Here is a 17,615-nt window from a genome sequence, read left to right on the forward strand (position 1 = left end):
TGCTGATTTCTGTGTACAGCAAAAGTGACTCAGGTATATTTACATTCTTCTTAATATTCTCTTCCATTATGGGATTGGATATAGTTCCTTGGGCTATGCATGAGGACCTTGTTGTTCATCCATTCTAAGTGTAATGGTTTGCATCAACTAACTGCAAACCTCCAGGCCTTCCCTGTCCCTCCGCCTCGGCAGCCGCAAGTCTGTTCTCTGTGCCTGTGAGTCTCTCTCCGTTTTGTAGACAGGTTCATTGGTGCCTTCTTTTAGTTTGCGCATGTAAGTGAGGTCGTCTGGTATTTGCCTTTCTCTTTCTAACTTTCCTCATCCTGCACTTAGTATGGTAAGCTCTGGTTGTATTCATGTTGCTGCAGATGGCATTAGTTTGCTCTTTTCATGACTGAGTAGTATTGCATCTCACACACACACACACACACACACACACTCACACACTAGTATTCCATTATGTATATTTATTTGTATATATATACACACACACACACACACCCTGCATTATTGTGCTCTTTTTATGGCTGAGTAGTATTCTGTTACACACACACACACACACACACCCCCCGCATCTTTATTCATTCTTCTGTTGATGGCTATTTAGCTTGTTCCCACGTCTTGGCTATTGTGAATAGCGCTGCTATGAATATAGGGTACATGTGTCTTTTTGAATTATAGTTTTGGCCAGATATATCCCCCGGAGTAAGATTACTGGATCATATGGTAATTCTGTTTTGAGTTTTCTGAGGAACCTCCATTCTGTTTTTGTAGTGGCTGTACCAGCTTACATTCCCAGCAACAGTGTAAGAGGGTTCCCTTTTCTCCACACCTCTCCAGCACTTGTTGTTTGTAGGCTTTTTAATGATGGCCATTCTAACTGGAGTGAGATAGTACCTCATTGCAGTGTTGATTTTTTTCCTTGTGGTTTTTGGTTTCCATTTCCCTGATCATTAGTGATGTTGAGCATCTCTACATATGCCTGTTGGTCATCCCTATGACTTTGAGAAAATGTCTGTTCAGATCCGCAGCCCATTTTTATTGTTTGTTTTTCTGATAATAAGTCACATGCATTCTTTATATATTTTGGATATTAACCCCTTACCACATATGCAAATATCTTCTCCTGTTCAGTAGATCACCTTTTTGTTTTGTTGTTGGTATTCATCGCTATGCAGAATCTTTTTAGCTTGAAGTAGTCCCATTTAATTTTGCTTTCATTGCCCTTGCCTGTGGAACAGATCCAAAAAAAATATCACTAAGACTGATGTCAAGAACGTTGCTGCCTATGTTTTCTTCTAGGGGTTTTGTGGTTTTTCAGGTCTTATGTTCAAGTCTTTAATCCATTTTGAGTCGATTTTTGTACTTGGTGTAAGCTTGTGGTCCAGTTTCATTCTTTTGCATGCAGCTCTCCAGTTTTCCCACCACCATTTGTTCATGAGACTGTCTTTTCCACATTGTATGTTCTTGCCTGCTTTTCATAGATTAATTAGCTATACAAACATGGGTTTCTTTCTGGGCTCTCTATTTCTGTTCTGTTTGTGCTAGTACCATACAGTTTGAATACTATAGACTTGTAGTGTGGTTTAAAATCAGGGAGTGGGATACCTCCAGCTTTGTTCTTCTTTCTTATGATCAGTTTGGATATTCAAGGTGTTTTGTAGCTCTAAACATACTTTATGATTATCTAGTGCTGTCAAATATGTCATGGGTATTTTGATAGGAATCGCATTGAATCTGTAGTCTTCTTGGGTACTATGGACATTTTAACAGTACTAATGTTTCCAGTCTATGAGCGTGGTATATTTTTGCATTGGTTTGTGTCGTCTTCAGTTTCTTTTAAGACCTTATAATTTCCAACTACAAGTCTTCTACCTTTTTGGCTAGATTTATTCTTAGGTATTTTATTCTTTTTGATACAGTTGTAAATGGCATTGTTTTCTTAATTTCTCTTTCTGATAGTTCATTATGAATGTGTAGAAATGCACCAGATTTCTGTATGTTAATTTTGTATCTTGCAGCTTTACTAAATTCATTTGTTCTAACAGTTTTTTGGTGGAGTCTTTAGGGTTTTCTCCATAAAATGCCATGTCTTTGTGCTTCCTGGACCTGAATGTCTGTTTCCTTCACTGGGTTAGGGAAATTTTCAGCCATTGTTTCTTCAAATAAGTTTTCTGCCCCTTTCTCTCTCCTCCTCCCTCTCCTGGGGCCCCTATAATGCAGATGTTAGTGACTCTCTCTCTCTTCTCCTTCTGGGCCTCGTTAACGCTGATGATAGTCCCCTTGATGCTGCCCCTTAAATTGTCCTCATTTAAAGAAAACTTTTATTTCTCTTTGCCGTTCTCTCGGGGTGATTTCCACTACCCTGTCTTTCAGGTCGCTGACGCTCTTTCGTATCGTCTAGTCTGTGGGTTCCCTCTAGTATATTTTTCAGCTCAGTTGTATTCTTCAGCTCTGTGTGTTCTTTTAGAACTTTCTTAATATTTCCTCTTTATTGAGTTTCTCAATATGTTTGTTTATTCATAATCTCCCAAGTTTGGTGAGCATTTTGATGACCATGACTTTGAATTCTTTATCAAATAAACTACTGACATCGGTCTCATTCAGTTTTTTTCTGGGTTCTATCTGGTTCCTTCAGTTGAAACACGTTCCCCTGCTTCCTCATTTTGCTTGGCTGTTTGTTTCTGTATATTATGCAAAGCAGTTATGGCTCCCTGTCTTGAAGGAGTGGCTCTGTGTGGGAGATGAACTGTATTGTTTAACCTTTTCCTAATTCTCGGTTGTCCCACGAACTCTCTGCTTGTTTCACTCCCATGGAGTCCAGAAACGCAGTCTGCCCGCCATCTGCCTGAGCCTGGCGCTCAAGGGGTGTCCCCTGTGTGGGCTGCACGCGATCGTTGGCTCTGGTGGTGCCCTGCAGGTGGCGTGGGAGGGGGTTGGCGGGGCTGCTCGCTGTCGGTGTCTGCCAGCGCGGCCTGCAAGCATTGCAGGCGGTGGGCTGGGGGGCGCTCCCCCGCCACTGTGGGCAGCTTAGACTGAGCGTGCAGAAATGGTGCCCACCCGTGTCATCAGGGTAGAGGGCATTTGTAAAAGTGGTTTGCACCAGCATTCCACCCCCAGAGAGAGTCCCCAGCAGTCTTCTGCCCCTCTGGTACATGCTTTCAGTTAGGCAAGTCAGTCTCCTTCACGTACGCTTTGGTCTCTTTACAAACTGGAATGAGATGTGGGCAGGAAATATAAAATTTTGTGACAGTAGGGTTAAAACCATCATTAGTGAATATATTTATCCAGAGCTTTATGCAGAGTGAAAGAGAACTTGCAGGTGAAGCCAGGGATTTGTAGAAGAGCTGTCTGAATCTGGAAAGATAGATAAGGACCGGGTCAGTGATAAAAAAAAGTAAGTGTTGAAGTCATGGAAACCACCAGTAAGGAAAAAAACATTTCAAGGAGAACGTGCTTATGCATTAATGACAAGAAACAACAAAGAGCCATTGAGTTGGTAACCCAGAGCTTTTGGTGACCTTAGCAAGAGTCATGTCAGTGGCGTCCTGAGAATCAGAGGCAGACTGCAGTGCGTTGAGGAGTGAAGAGGAGATTTTAAAGTAGAGATGATTTTCTGAGAAGATCTGCCAATGAAGAAAAGGAAGAGAGAGTGGGGGCTAGAAGGGACCATCAAAGCAAAGAGGGGTGATGATGATTTTAATAATGAAAGCAATTTGAGTCCAGTTATATGCTAAGGGGGAGCTGTGGAAGGTGCAAGGGCGGGCGGCACTTTGAGAAGGTGGAAGCTGGTGGCTTGTGGTGATTAAAGAACTGACGTGTCCTTGGCTGTTTCGTGTGTAGGGGTGGCGATTCTGCAGAGGAGCATCCGACTTTACGCCCCCTTCTACTCCTCGGACATCCTCATCGCCTCCCCTCTGGGCTTGAGGACCATCATTGGTGGAGAAGGAGAGAAGAAGAGAGATTTTGACTTTCTGTCTTCTATCGAACTGCTCATCATTGATCAAGCTGACATTTACTTGATGCAGAACTGGGAGCATGTCCTGGTAATGTTGGTCATTCACATTTAGAGACAAGAAGCTCAGTGGGTTGAGTCTGAAAGGATTAGTCAAGTCCAGATTAAAACTCAGTTAGTTTGGAAATGGAAATGTTCCACATTTTCCAGTTTGCAAATGAGAAGTGTCCCCCCTGCTAGCTGCAGGTTGGTCAGTATCCAGAAAGATAAAAAATTCTTGTCGATCTTTTCAAATCACCAGATAAGAGTTCTTCCCCTTATAAAGATGGCTTCTACTAATAGGCTGCTTTAATGTGGTTGGTTGGTTGAAATCCCTCCTCACCAAGGATGTCTTTATCTAAAATAATTCCTCCTGCAGTTTATGTTCATTTGCTTTTGTTCAGTGTTTGGTAGAGTTTGGGAAAAGATTGCTCATGATTTCTTAATGTGTGATGTTTTACTGATAAATGTGAGGTGTTTTTGTCCTCCTACCATAATTAGTGCTGTGATTTTTTTCTCCCTCTCCACATACTCTGCAGTGTCTTTGAGTTTAGGATTGTGCTGTTTGACTGTTGACTGTTTGACTGATTGTGATTGACTGTTTGGAACAGTCCCCATCATGGAACCATAGGTTTATTTTGACAGTATAAGGCAAGTGAGAACTTACCTTTTCTACAACTCCAGGACTTAGAGTAAGTTTGCAGCAAATAAAGGGGAGTACTTATAAAGTAAGGAATCAATTTATAGTATTTGTTACACTTCAGTATACAAGGTAAAAAATATGATTAACATAGAAAAGGCATGTTGATAGTTGTGGTGGTGGTTTAGTTGCTAAGTTGTGTCCAGTTCTTGAGATCCCATGGACTTTAGCCCACCAGGCTTCTCTGTCCATGGGATTCTCCAGACAAAAATACTGGAGTGGGTTGCCATTTCCTTCTCCAGGGGATCTTCCCGACCCAGGAACTGAACCCAGGTCTTCTGCATTGCAGGCAGGTTCTTTACCGACTGAGCTACGAGGGAAGCTAATGGTTGAGTCATATTTAATTTGTTGACATGTAGTCACTCCGGGAATCTCCTAGCTTTTTTGAGAACCAGGTCATGGAAGGACAGCAGTTCTGTTTTCTGTGTCATTTTCCTTCTTGTCCAAGTCTGGAGCCAGGTTGCTTATAAAGTAACCAGGGTGGCATTTCAGAAATACACTGTATAGATACTATCTCAGTCCTTTTTGAAAGATCCAGGAGGTAGCCAGTTTGAGCTTTATTTTCGTGTTGGGAATGTTTACCTGACTATGGACAAGTCACTCTCCCGCCTGAGCCACAGTTTTCTTGCTGTAACTTGGGAGATGATAGTGTGCATTTCTCAGGGTTAAGTAAGACAAAAGGCTTATGCAGCGCTTAGCAATGCCCTCCAGGTAAGTGCTCAGTAAGTACTAATGGAGTAGTATTCCTGCTCGCAGCATTTGATGAACCACATGAACCTGCTGCCCTTGGATTCACATGGGGTGGACTTTTCTCGAGTGCGGATGTGGAGCCTCAACAATTGGTCCAAGTACTATCGCCAGACCCTGCTGTTCGGGGCCCTGCAGGATGCCCAGATCAGCTCCGTGTTCAACAAGTACTGCGTCAACGTGCAAGGCCAGGTGGGGTCTCCCCTTTCTCTGAACCTTCGGGAAGTGTCGGGTGTTGTTTGGGTCACAAGGCAGAAGGGGAGGATTACATTTGGGCAGCAGCAGGGATGGCTCACCTCCTGATGCTCTCCCTGACTCCTGGCAGGTGGCCGTGAGGAGCGTCCCGATGACAGGCTCCATCAGTCAGGTCCTGGTGCAGCTCCCGCACGTCTTCCAGAGGATGCAAGTGGAAAGCCTCGCTTCTGTGATTGATGCCAGGTACCCACATCCTCCACCCTTCCCACTGGACCCTGGGAGTCACACGGCTTTTATCTGGCCGTTCAAACTTAGAATTGGACTCCATGTTGGCTTTATCGATGACTGTTTGCCAGATGAAATGAGGTGATTCCCCTCCATCATGGCATTGACAGAGGAGGACACTGAAGCCCAGAGAGGTGATGCCTCATCCTAGTTCTGATATCTAGTTAGTGGCAGAGTTGGTGAATCGGGTACTTTCCCCTAGACGGTGGCATTTTAAAATTACATTAATTGCTTAATGCTGCATGTCAGCAACTTAATTGTAAGCCCTTCAGGGCAAGAACTCCTTTTCTAATTCTCTATGTTATTTTCTCCTGTTTGCTCACTGTGTTTAGTCAGGGGACCCTTGGTAGCAGAATGGTGCTTAGTATATGGTAGGTGTTCAGTAATTGTTTGTTGACTGACTGACAACTGAATGAATGAGCGATATGGTTATATACTTCCTAGAATAATTCTCTGGGATGTACCAGTGTCACATCCATACTTTATGATGAGTAGTATTAGCACTTACTTTCTAACGTGTTGAACAAGTTTAATCTCTTTGCAGTGCAGTAGAGCGGATTGGCCTCTTAGCGGAGGTAGAGGGAGACTGCAACTTGCCCAGGGCCATGCGGTTAGCAGTGACCCTACGGGCTCACTTCCAGACCACTGACTCTGCCCTTTGCCTTTCCAAATCAGGTTCAACTTTTTCGTGAACAAGATTTTGCCTCAGTATCGGGATGCAGTCATGTCCCACACGCTTATCTATGTCCCCTCCTACTTTGATTTTGTGCGTCTCCGAAATTACTTCAAGAAGGAGGAACTGAACTTTGCTCACATCTGCGAGTACACCCAGAAGTCTGGGGTCTCCAGGGCCAGACACTTCTTCCTTCAAGGGGAGAAGCAGTTCCTGCTGCTCACCGAGCGCTTCCATTTCTACAAAAGGTGAGAAGTAGGGCTGGGCTTCGAGCATCCTCTCTGGAGGGCCTGCTTCTGAGTGTACGGGGGGCTTTGCAGTGCTGTGGTCCTCCCTATTCCACCTCCTGGAGAGACCCCAGAGTTCTAGGGGCTGGACAGGCTTTTCTTGATGGGTTGTTTGGTTTTCTTGCAAAATGGGTGTTGCTGGAAAAGGTTGTAGAAATGAATGAGTGACTGCAGCATGTTATATATAGATGTGGAGTGGATCCATACTTAGGGTACTTCCTAAGTAGCTTTCTTGAGGGTATGCCCCTCAAGGAAGATGTTACAGAGTTGAGCAACTCTTGACAGGGACAACTTAAGTGAGTACAGCAAAGGGTGGATGGAGCCTGTCATAGAAGCACAGATGAAATATTGGGGACTGTGTGGAGATGGACGCTGAGTGCAGTGTCAGTGTTCAGGAAGTTCTCATGTGTCCAGAGATGGTGTGCACACTTGATGTTTATGAAGAGCAAAAGGCGAGGGCCTTAAAGGTGAATCTTTAATAAGAGCTTCAGCATTTGCTTTAGCTTCCCCACCATGTGACTGTGACAAAAATGTTGGGTTGACCTTTTTTTTAATTAGAGTGTTAGTAATATTGATCCTTCTGTTACTCTTTGGGATAGCTGCAGCCCTTCGTGCACCCAGAGCTCGGCGATTTTCTTGTTTTGCTGATTCTCTCTACTGCCAAGTGTAAAAGCCTCCTTTAAGCCCTTAGCTAGAGAGAGATGGAAATTGCATCCTATAACCTTTTCTTTCCTGATTCACAGTAATGTTCAGTGAGTTTAAGTTCTGACTTTACTGTCTTATTAATCTTCAGTCATAGACTACTGAGGGACACATTTCCTCAGAGAATCTCTAACAGCTAAGCCAGAAATCTTCTAGGCTTTGGAGCTTATTAGTTGGTGCACCTTGGCATTGCATTGCTTTTTAGTTTATGTTGGTATTGGATGGTGTTCCCCAGAAACCCTCTCCTCACCAGGAAGACCCAGCAGCCTGCCGGGTGAAACAGGCTGGCAAGGCATGACCTCTGGCATTCTGCCGACAACGGTTATCTGCCAGCGGAGAGGCGAGGCATGACTGCATCTGTGTTGATGGGGCTTCATTCTTGGCTGTTTGGCCCAAGAGTTTTAACAGATGCCTGCTTCCCGGCATCATTATTTGCTTCCTTCCAGGGAGTTGTTGTTTCATTAGCATTGGAAAGTGGTATTTTGGAGGGAATTTGCATTCAGCAGGTCTTAAGAGCCCTTAGTTTTCCAAAAGCTTGACACATCAGAGCAAGTCCTTTGAATGAAGTGGATGAATTGGAAAACTTCCCAACTTGATTGTCTCTCACAACTGTGAATTAAGCTGGGATGAGGACCTCTCTCAAAGAGCAGATCTTCAAGGAGAGGGCGTGGTGTTAAGAGGAGCCCCTTCTCTTAGGTAGGTGGCACAGTCTCCCGTCTTACACCGTTCATTTACTGACCAGATGGTTTTGTTCCCAAAGTCATGGTAAAGACAGACCTGACATGTGCCGCTTGCTTTACACCCTTATCTGGTTATTGGGTTTTAAATGTGAATCTGAGTAATTTGCAACTGCCAGTTGTCTCAAGGTTCCCTGCTGTAGAGTTTTTTGCTTGAGAGGTCATGAAGGTGATGATAGGTATTTTGATCTGCAGTGTCTTTGTGATTTGATTTTTTTAGTTTGACCGTGGGGAAAAGTACATGTGTTTTCAACTTTAGTAACCAACTCTAAAATTCTGTGTCTGTATTCTCTGAGGAAGTAGACAGTGTTAGAAATACTGCAGTTCATTTGTGAGCTAATGAAAAATTTTCAACCTGAAGATTTGTTTTCTTTGGGGAGATGAAACCAGTAGAATCTTAGGGCTGGATTGGCCTTTGGTCATGATACTCCTGAGGTGAGGACAGTTCACAGCTCCTTCTCTGAGCATTATCAGTGGGAAAGCACAGCATGAAGGATTGACACTCAGAAGCTCTGGAGGTGGGATTTCTAGAGTTGGGAAAGGCCGCCTAGGGTGTTTCCGGGTTCTCCTTGCCCCATTGAGAACCCCAGCTGTAGAAGTAGCAGATCGAGTCTTTATAGACTACGGAGAACCAGCCTTTCAAGTCAGTTGTGGGTGCCTCATTTATCATTGACAGTTGGCAGGTAGCATAGATACCTGGAATGTCCTTAATTTTAGGTCCTGTCAGAGTGTTAGACCATATTTGTTGGGGTCATTGAAGACACAAAACATGTACAGGAGAGGAGGAGGGCAGGGGAAGGGGTGCAGAAGGTTACAGGAATTGGTACTGACTGCCCCTCTGAAGGTGATGGCACCCCACTCCAGTACTCTTGCCTGGAAAATCCCATGGACGGAGGAGCCTGGTAGGCTGCAGTCCATGGGGTCGCTAGGAGTTGGAAACGACTGAGCGACTTCACTTTCACTTTTCACTTTCATGCATCAGAGAAGGAAATGGCAGCCCACTCCAGCGTTCTTGCCTGGAGAATCCCAGGGATGGCAGAGCCTGGTAGGTTGCCATCTATGGGGTCGCACAGAGTTGGACATGACTGAAGCAACTTAGCAGCAGCAGCAGCCCCTCTGAAGAGGCCCTGCTCACGTTCTCTTATTTCCAGAAGATGCCTAGCCTCTCTTTGTTGTACTGTTTAGTTGCCGAGTCGTGTCCGACTTTGAGGCCCCATGGACTGTGGTCTGCCAGGCTCCTTTGTCCATGGGATTTTCCAGGAAAGAATACTAGAGTGGGTAGCCATTTCCTTCTCCAGGGGGTCTTCCCCACCCAGGAATTGAACCTGCATCTCCTGCATTGTAGACAAATTGGCACTAAGAGATTTTCTTAGTTCTTAAGTATAACACCTATTGGAGTCGATTTTGTTTTATTTTGTTTTAAAAATACTTTCATTGTAAGAGTGTTATTGTTAGCAAACCTGGAAAATCTAGGTTAAAAAAATGGAATCACCTATAATCCCACTGATACAAATACTCATTTTGGTATATTTTTTCTCTGACTTTTTAATGTCAAAAAACTTGTGTACATGCACACAGACACAGGCAATTTTAAAAAAATACCAAAATTGAGATCCCCATATACACATAGGGATTTTTTTTTCTTTTATCTTAAGTGTTTTATGTGCTCATTGAAGAAAAACAAGTTAGCATTTTGGCATGTATACTTGTGTGTTATGGATATGGATTTTTACGTCTTTTTAAGTCTATATGTGGTTCTGTCACATCCTCCCCACCACCAACTTTTTATTTGGGAAGATTTCATTTCAAAAGACATTGTAAAGCCATCCCAGTGAACGTCTCTAACTCCTTCCACGTAGACTTGGCCAGCTATTAGCATTTTGCCCTGTTCACATGCACTAACATTCTGTCTCTCCTCTCTCTCCTCCCACATCTTATTTTTTTCTTCCTGAACCATTTGACAGTAAATTATAGGCGGCTTCATGACACTTAACTTCTAGATCTTTCAGCATGTAAAGTGGCTAGAAACAAAATTCTGTCATTTATTGACATTCCACTTGACATGATTGCAATAACATCATCTAAAATGTAGTCTACGTTCAGATTTTCCTAGTTGCTTTCCAGTGACTGTCACAGCTGTCCCCCACCAGCAGTCCAGGATTTAGGATTTAGTTGAGTATCATACATTGCATTTGGTTAACATGCTTCTTATTTTAGCAGTTTTCAAGCTGGGAATAGTTTCGCTCCCTAAGGGACATTTGGAAATATCTGGAGACATTTTTGGTAGTTACAGCTGGAAGGTTATTCTAGTGGTTCATACAGGTCAAGGCCTGAGTGCTGCTACTCACCCTTCAGTTCACAGGATGGCCCCTACAACAAAGAATTATCTGGCTTAAAATGTCAGTAATACTGTGGTTAAGAAACCCTCATCTGGAATAATTCTCTTCCTTTTGTTCTTTGTCATGATACTGACTTTTTTTTTTTGAAGAGTCCAGTCCGGTTTCCCGTAGAATGTCCCACAGTCTGGATTTGCCTGTTTCCTTATTATTTAGATCAGTGTTCCCAAACTTTACTACACATTGGAATCCCCTAGTAGAGCTTTTAAAAAATCTGAATGCCCATGTCATACCCCAGTATCAATTAAATCATAGTGTTGGAGATGGGGACCAATTATATAATAGATATTTCTTAAAAACAAATAGGTGATTCAACAGGCGTCCAAGTTTGGGAATCACAGATTTAAACATTATTTTGGTAAGAATTCTACATGAAGGCACAGGTTGTCAGTCTATCCCATTTTGGGTGATGCTAAATGTAATCCCCTGGTCAAGGTAGTTCTGCTAGATCTCTGCCTTGTAAAGATACCTTTTCTTTTTAATTGTAAGTAATCTCTGAGGTGTACATAGTATCCGTTTTAATGGTAACTTAGTGTTATGTACTTTGAATGGGTATATAATTAACCCAGTTTCCTTTTAACAGGCATGTTGTTTTCTGCTATTATGTACAATAATGCCATGAGCATCCATCTGTGTAGTTGATGGCCTGGTTGCCTAGGTATTTTCCTTGGGATAAATATGGAAAGGAAAACTTGTTTGTTCAAAAACTGTACACAATTTAATGTTTGCTGTACATTGCAACTCCCATCTTCTCCCTTTCCCCCCCAAAATACATACAATAACTTATACTCCATTAACCTATCTCTGTAAAACCCTACCTGTTGCCAGTAATTTGATAGTCAAAATGATACCTCATGGTTTTAATGTAGTTGAATGGAGTTCCTGAGTGGGTGGTTGGCCTGGACACACCTCTTGCATTAGGCCACTAGAGTGGGGGTTGGGAGCCTAGTGAGGATTCGGTTGTTCCCATGGTTACTGTCCAGGTACCACAGACTGCAGTTCCTCCAGCAGACAGTGGCCTGGCGTGGGGCCCTGCTGGAGGGTCTTGTCTCACTCAGGACCTGGCTCCCCTCTCAGCTTTCCCCCAGCCGTGCACCCCTGTGCCCAGGGAGAGCCTCTCCCTGCACTGCTGCCGGTTCCCCCACTCCACACATCCACATCACTCATCCACACAGGCTTGAAGTGGGGCAGCGGCTCTCTGACCCGTCCAGCTCAGGTGCAGGCAGGTTCTCTCCACCCTGGGCTTTCTCAGGGTTCCTACACCACCCTGCATAGCGGCAGACCTCTCTCTGCCTTGTTCTGTGAGGGTCTTGGAAAGAGTTTCCTGCTTCTCCCCACTGGCAGAGAACCTCTGCTTACATCAGTGCAGGCTCTTGGGCTCCGTAGGCTTCATGCCGTTTGCTTAGGGACAGACTGCTCTTGCTTTTTACTGGGTGTGAGTCTTGTGGGGAAGGACGGGGTGAAGGAGTTAATGCCCCTGCCTTGAAAGTGAAAGTCTCTCAGTCGTGTCCAACTCTTTGCAACCCCTTGGACTGTACAGTCCATAGAATTCTTCAGGCGAGAATACTGAAGTGGATAGCCTTTCCCTTCTTTAGGGGATCTTCCCAACCCAGGGATTGAACCCAGGTCTCCCGCATTGCGGGCAGATTCTTTACCAGCTGAGCCACGAGGGAAACCCCACTCCCTTAGGGTAGTGGATTTTTGCTTCATCTGACCCCACCCCAGCAGTTGACCTTTGTCCTGTTCACTGGCTTCAGGCTTTAGCTTCAGACACAGTATGGGTCTGGGGAAAGAGTGAGTTTTCCTGTCTGCGCCGCCCGCAGGGTCTCTCAGGTCTTCTGCCTTGTCTTCAGGGCTCCCAGTGGAGGCCTGTGGAAAGGACCTCGTAAAAATGAAGTAAAGGTGCGTCCGGAAATCCCAGGGATCCTGAACTCTCATGCAAACCCATGATTGCCCTTTGAGAACGTGTTGAAGGTGTGGCTGTTTCTTCCTTCCCACTTCTATGGCAGCCACCCACTTTCCCACTGCGCTCTGCCTAAGGTGAAGTGCCCTTTCTTTCTTCAGATGAGCTTGTTGCTCTGGAATTCAGTCAGTGATGGGCTGAAGCTGGCTCATACCTGCTCTTGAGATCTGGTCACACATCTCTCCCTGTTTCCAAGTCCAGGAGCATGACATTGGTCGCTTGAAATGAAGGGTTTACACCACAGAAATTGGCAAGTGCTTCCAACAGCACCTTCCCTCCCCCACTGAGAACGAGTTAAACACACACCAGGGCGCCGCTGAATCAGTTCACCTGCTTACTTCATGACATCAGCTGTCTAGGCTCAAGAGGAGGAATGTTGTTGTAGATGGTCTTTTTCTTGTTAGCATGGAAGCAGTATTCTCTTGAATTTTCTACATACTAAGCAGAAGCGAAACTCCGGGTTTGTGTGTTTTTGTTTTGATAACTGCTGAGGCAGAACTGTGTCTTGTCAACTTCACTCGTTAGCGCTAGAATTCCTTTATAGAAAGGGGATGTGGAAAAATGAACCAAGTAATGGACTGCAGTTATATTCTGGAAGAGGAGGGTCTCCAGAGAGATAAGGCTGAGCCATGGGATAAAAAGACCAGGAAAACTTATCCTCCACGAATAAAATAAAATTCCTGAGGAAGTCTAACATCAGATGTGTCGGAATCAGAACCTTGTCAGCCTGTGGAATCTTTTGTTAGGGAATGCTTGACTTCGACCTAACCACGGGCGAGTCCCTAGGGTGTGCCTTCCCACCACCACGGTGCAGCCCTGTGGGGCAGGGGAAGAGTGAGGAAGCTCCTGAAACTAACTGCCTTCCCAGAATGCCTGATGGGTCCTTGGGCACAGTGTTATACATGGATGAACTTGGAACATCTGCCATGGAGTGATAAGAAAAGACTTAATGGGAGAACATTTGCAGTTTATTTTATGTACTGGATCTGACCTCATCTCCGTTACAGAACATTGTTTTCCCTGATTATAAGGATAGTGTTAAATTGGAAGTTGTCTACTTTTTAAATTTTGGATGACTGATTTTTAACCCTTGTCTTCTATTCTTCCCCAGCCTACCTCATTCTCCTCAGAGCAGGCTCAGGAAAGGCAAATTCATTTTATCATTATCTTAAACCAAACATTAGGAATTCAAACATGTTGTCACAAAAAATGAGCCCTTCCAGCTCAAATTAGAGTAGCCCTTGGTCTGTCTGTTATTGTTCTTCCTCCTTGAGCACGAAATGGTATGAGTGACTGTGTCCCTGTAAAATCCCGAGGTGGCTTCTCCATAAATTTCTCCCATAGACATAGCCTCTCTTTCTCCTTCTGGCAGATACACAATAAAAGGCATCAGGAACCTGATTTTCTATGAGCTGCCAACATACCCGCACTTCTACAGTGAAGTCTGTAACATGCTGCGAGCCACCAGCAGGGGTGAGGAAGCCGCCTGGACCTGCACCGTCCTCTACTCCAAGTACGACGCCCAGCGCTTGGCTGCTGTGGTCGGGGTGGAGCGGGCGGCCCAGATGCTGCAGTCCAAGAAGAACGTCCATCTCTTCATTACCGGAGAAAGATGAGAACTGGCTGGACAGCAAACAGTGTTGGCATGACACGTGATGCTTGATGCTCTGCACTGCTTGGACCCGACTCTGATCGCTTCTACAGAGAAGGGCTGCTAGCAGGAAGGGGCACCAGGCAGCGTCTTCCCAGACACTTCTTCCTTTTCAGGTCATGTATCCCTGAAAAGTTCAGCATAGACCAGATTTTGGTACAGCCTGTCTTTGAGAGAACAGGAGGAGCTCGTGGGGGCTCTGAGAAGTCGATAGAAGGAATCCTCAACTTGTGAATCTTTTTGTAAGCTGTAAATTGTTTTATTGTGATTATACCTCAGATTTATCCTGCTTGGTAAAGTCTGTCAGATTTGCCTGTTTCTGTTTGACACCTTCTTACGCTGAGGCATACATTTCTATGCTTGTGAGAACTGGTGGTGAGAAACTGGAATCCTTCTTGCTGTTGAATGTCATCTTTTGGATCGCACAGGTTTTGCAAAACTGTTATTTTTCCCCAGCCAAACTTTTTTAAACCTTACATATTCTATTTTAATTCAACCTAGAAGAGTATATTCATCCACTGATCTTTCTTTAACTCATAATAATAAGTGTTTTTGTTAAAATATGTACCTAAAAATCACATTCTATAAAATAACAATTTCTCCTCTATTTCAAGAAATAATTTTGTGACACTCTTGATGCTATGAATTCATCTTCACCACTTGTCTTCGTCATTGCCGTAGTCACTTGTCTGTTATACTGAGAAGTTTGCACTTTTAAAACCAGTTTTAGGGAACCCATCCAGTGGTTAGGGCTCGGTGCGTTCACTGGCGTGGCCCGGGTCCGGTCCCGTGTGGGGACTCAGACCCCGCACGCTGTGTGGCGTGTGGCTCCCGCGTGTCTCGTCACTGTGACACTGACCGGCCACTTGCTTAAGGTGCTGCTTGCCAGCCGTGGTCACTATAGGGTCGCTCATTCCCCATGTATTTATTAGTTTATACTATATAACGAGTATAGAATCATTTCTGTATCCAGTGAGTTATAATTGATTATCACGGTTATTCCTTTAGATGCTTAAGCATCTCAGGTGTGGCCATCAGGATCCCCTTCAAGCTGACTCCTGTCTTCTCAACATGTCTCCCCTATACGTGGCCTTTCTCTTTATCTTCTGACACTGCAGGCCAGTGCAGTTTTGTCTCGTACTTGTCATTACTCTGGCCCTACTTCCCTTGAAGTAAAGTTGCTCAGTCGTATCCGACTCTTTGCGACCCCATGGACTGCTCCGTCCATGGGATTTTCCAGGCACGAGTACTGGAGTGGGTTGCCATTTCCTTCTCCAGAGGATCTTCCCCACCCAGGGATCAAACCCGGGTCTCCCGCATTGTAGGCAGACGCTTTACCGCTACTTTCCTTAGTGGAACACTGTTTTAAAACTAAGATTTGAGGGCTGTGTGCTCAATACTATTGTGGAGCCACTGGTCCCAGGTCATCTCAGTGGTCAGAGTTTGGGAATATTTGTGTGTGAGTACATGTATGCACATACCTGTGTGCCCATGACATCTAAATGTATTTCTGTATCCATATTGAAAACCATGAATTTATCCCGAACCTCCATTTCAGACTGACAGCACAGGGTGCCTTTTGTTTTCTCCCTTCCCACGTTTGTAATTTTCTTCTCAGACAGTGAGACTTGTGGCTCCATTGTCCTCAGTGGAACAGTCCACAACTGGAACAGTTTGTTCCTCTTGGACCTGCTTGAAATTTCTTAGTAAAAAAAAAAAAAGTAAAATTAGTAAGAGTAAGGGGTACTCTTACTGCTACGTATTTATATAGGCATTTTTATGTCTCTCTTTCCCCAATATGGAGAGTACAACTATTCATTCCATATATAGATGGGCTCCTAAAGTTTTGCAAATTTATAGTCCTAAGCCAGCCAAACTCATACTACAGAGAACTTTTTTTTTAAAGACATATATTTTAAATTTTTATTGGTGTATAGTTGATTTAAAAGTGAAAGTGAGAGTCACTCCATTGTGTCCGACTTCTTGCAACCCCCATGGACTATACAGTCCATAGCATTCTCCAGGCCAGAATACTGGAGTGAGTAGCCTTTCCCTTCTCCAGGAGATCTTCCCAAACCAGGGATCAAACCCAGGTCTTCTGCATTGCAGGCGGATTCTCTACCAGCTGAGCCACAAGACTGATTTACAGTGTTTTGTTAGTTTCAGGTGTATAGCAGAGAGACTCAGTTACACATGCACGTTTATCTACAAAGAGCTGTTTTATCCATAGAGTGCCCTGTGGTCACTGGCATATTTGTGCCACTGTTTACCGGACAGCCTGTGTATTATGAGAAAAGAATTATTTGCCTGGTTCAGAGAAATGAGGGAGAAGAGACTCTGATTACCCTCATCTTCTATTTCCACATTCTTTTCCCTGTGAATTGTAGCCGATCCGTGGCTTTCGTTATCACTAGTCACAAGACTCCCAAATCTCCGTCTTCTCTGGATCTCCACTCACACGTGAGCCTGGATTTCGAGTCTGTGATGTAGCCCCTGGAATACACATTTTATTAAGCTTTCCTGCTGACTTTAATGCTGGCTTATAGCCAGCTAACTGCTTCTTACCCACAGAGAACACCGAGAGTATCAAGTGTGCACAAAGCCGTATTGCTTCTGTTCTTGGCTCAGCACCTGCGAAAGAAGGTAAGTAAGCCTGTGCAGTGGCCCTGGCTCCTCAGTTGATTGCAGAGGGCGGAATCTGGAGTGGTTTCATTACAAGGATACCTTCACATCAGGTCTCCCATAAAAAATAAGGGAGAGGAGAGAGTCTACTGAACTGTGGATAAAAACGCCTAAGCTGGAATTATACACGATCTTGATATTTCCTCACAAGGCTCACCTTGAGCAAACAAGCACCTGTATCGTGCTGGTAGAACATGGAATGGTCCCAATCCTGGGGAGAGGTAGAATTTTAAGGAAGGAAGAGGATCTTAACCCGAAAGTAAGAGTTCTAAACTTTTTTTCTCTTCCCGTGGTAATAAAACTAGCTTAGCACTTTTCTTTTTGAGGGGAAAAGAGCTTTGAATCATGAATGCCCTCTACAGCTGGCTGCACCATATGCAGTATTCAAAAGACAAGAACTAGCTAATCATAGAGAACCAGCGGCAGCTAAACAGCCCTCTGCCGGCTTCCAAAGGGCTTGTAATTGAGTGCAGATGGCCCCGGCAGGGTGGGTACGCATCCCTGCTGACTCCTCTCACCCCAGAGGGCCAAGGCGGGCTCGTGGAGCCTCCGCCCTGATGGTGCCCTCGTCGGGGCTGCTGAGGACAGAGGGGGAGGCGGGCG

The 17,615-nt window shown here is 44.6% G+C and overlaps 1 protein-coding gene across 1 annotated transcript in view; it reads left to right on the plus strand.

Moving 5' to 3' along the window:
* Positions 1 to 14,937, plus strand: part of DIEXF (digestive organ expansion factor homolog (zebrafish)) — a 27,488-nt gene extending 12,551 nt beyond the window's left edge. Inside the window, exons 8-12 of the mRNA XM_010836871.1 lie at positions 3,844 to 4,046; positions 5,451 to 5,633; positions 5,767 to 5,879; positions 6,597 to 6,842; positions 14,052 to 14,937. Of these exons, the coding sequence (XP_010835173.1) occupies positions 3,844 to 4,046; positions 5,451 to 5,633; positions 5,767 to 5,879; positions 6,597 to 6,842; positions 14,052 to 14,295 (989 nt within the window). The 3' untranslated portion in view covers positions 14,296 to 14,937. The remainder of the gene's footprint in view (positions 1 to 3,843; positions 4,047 to 5,450; positions 5,634 to 5,766; positions 5,880 to 6,596; positions 6,843 to 14,051) is intronic.
* Positions 14,938 to 17,615: the final 2,678 nt, after the last annotated feature.

This window comes from Bison bison, unplaced genomic scaffold, assembly GCF_000754665.1.
Source record: "Bison bison bison isolate TAMUID 2011002044 unplaced genomic scaffold, Bison_UMD1.0 scf7180017864067, whole genome shotgun sequence".
In the NCBI taxonomy this organism is placed as follows: Eukaryota; Metazoa; Chordata; class Mammalia; order Artiodactyla; family Bovidae; genus Bison; species Bison bison.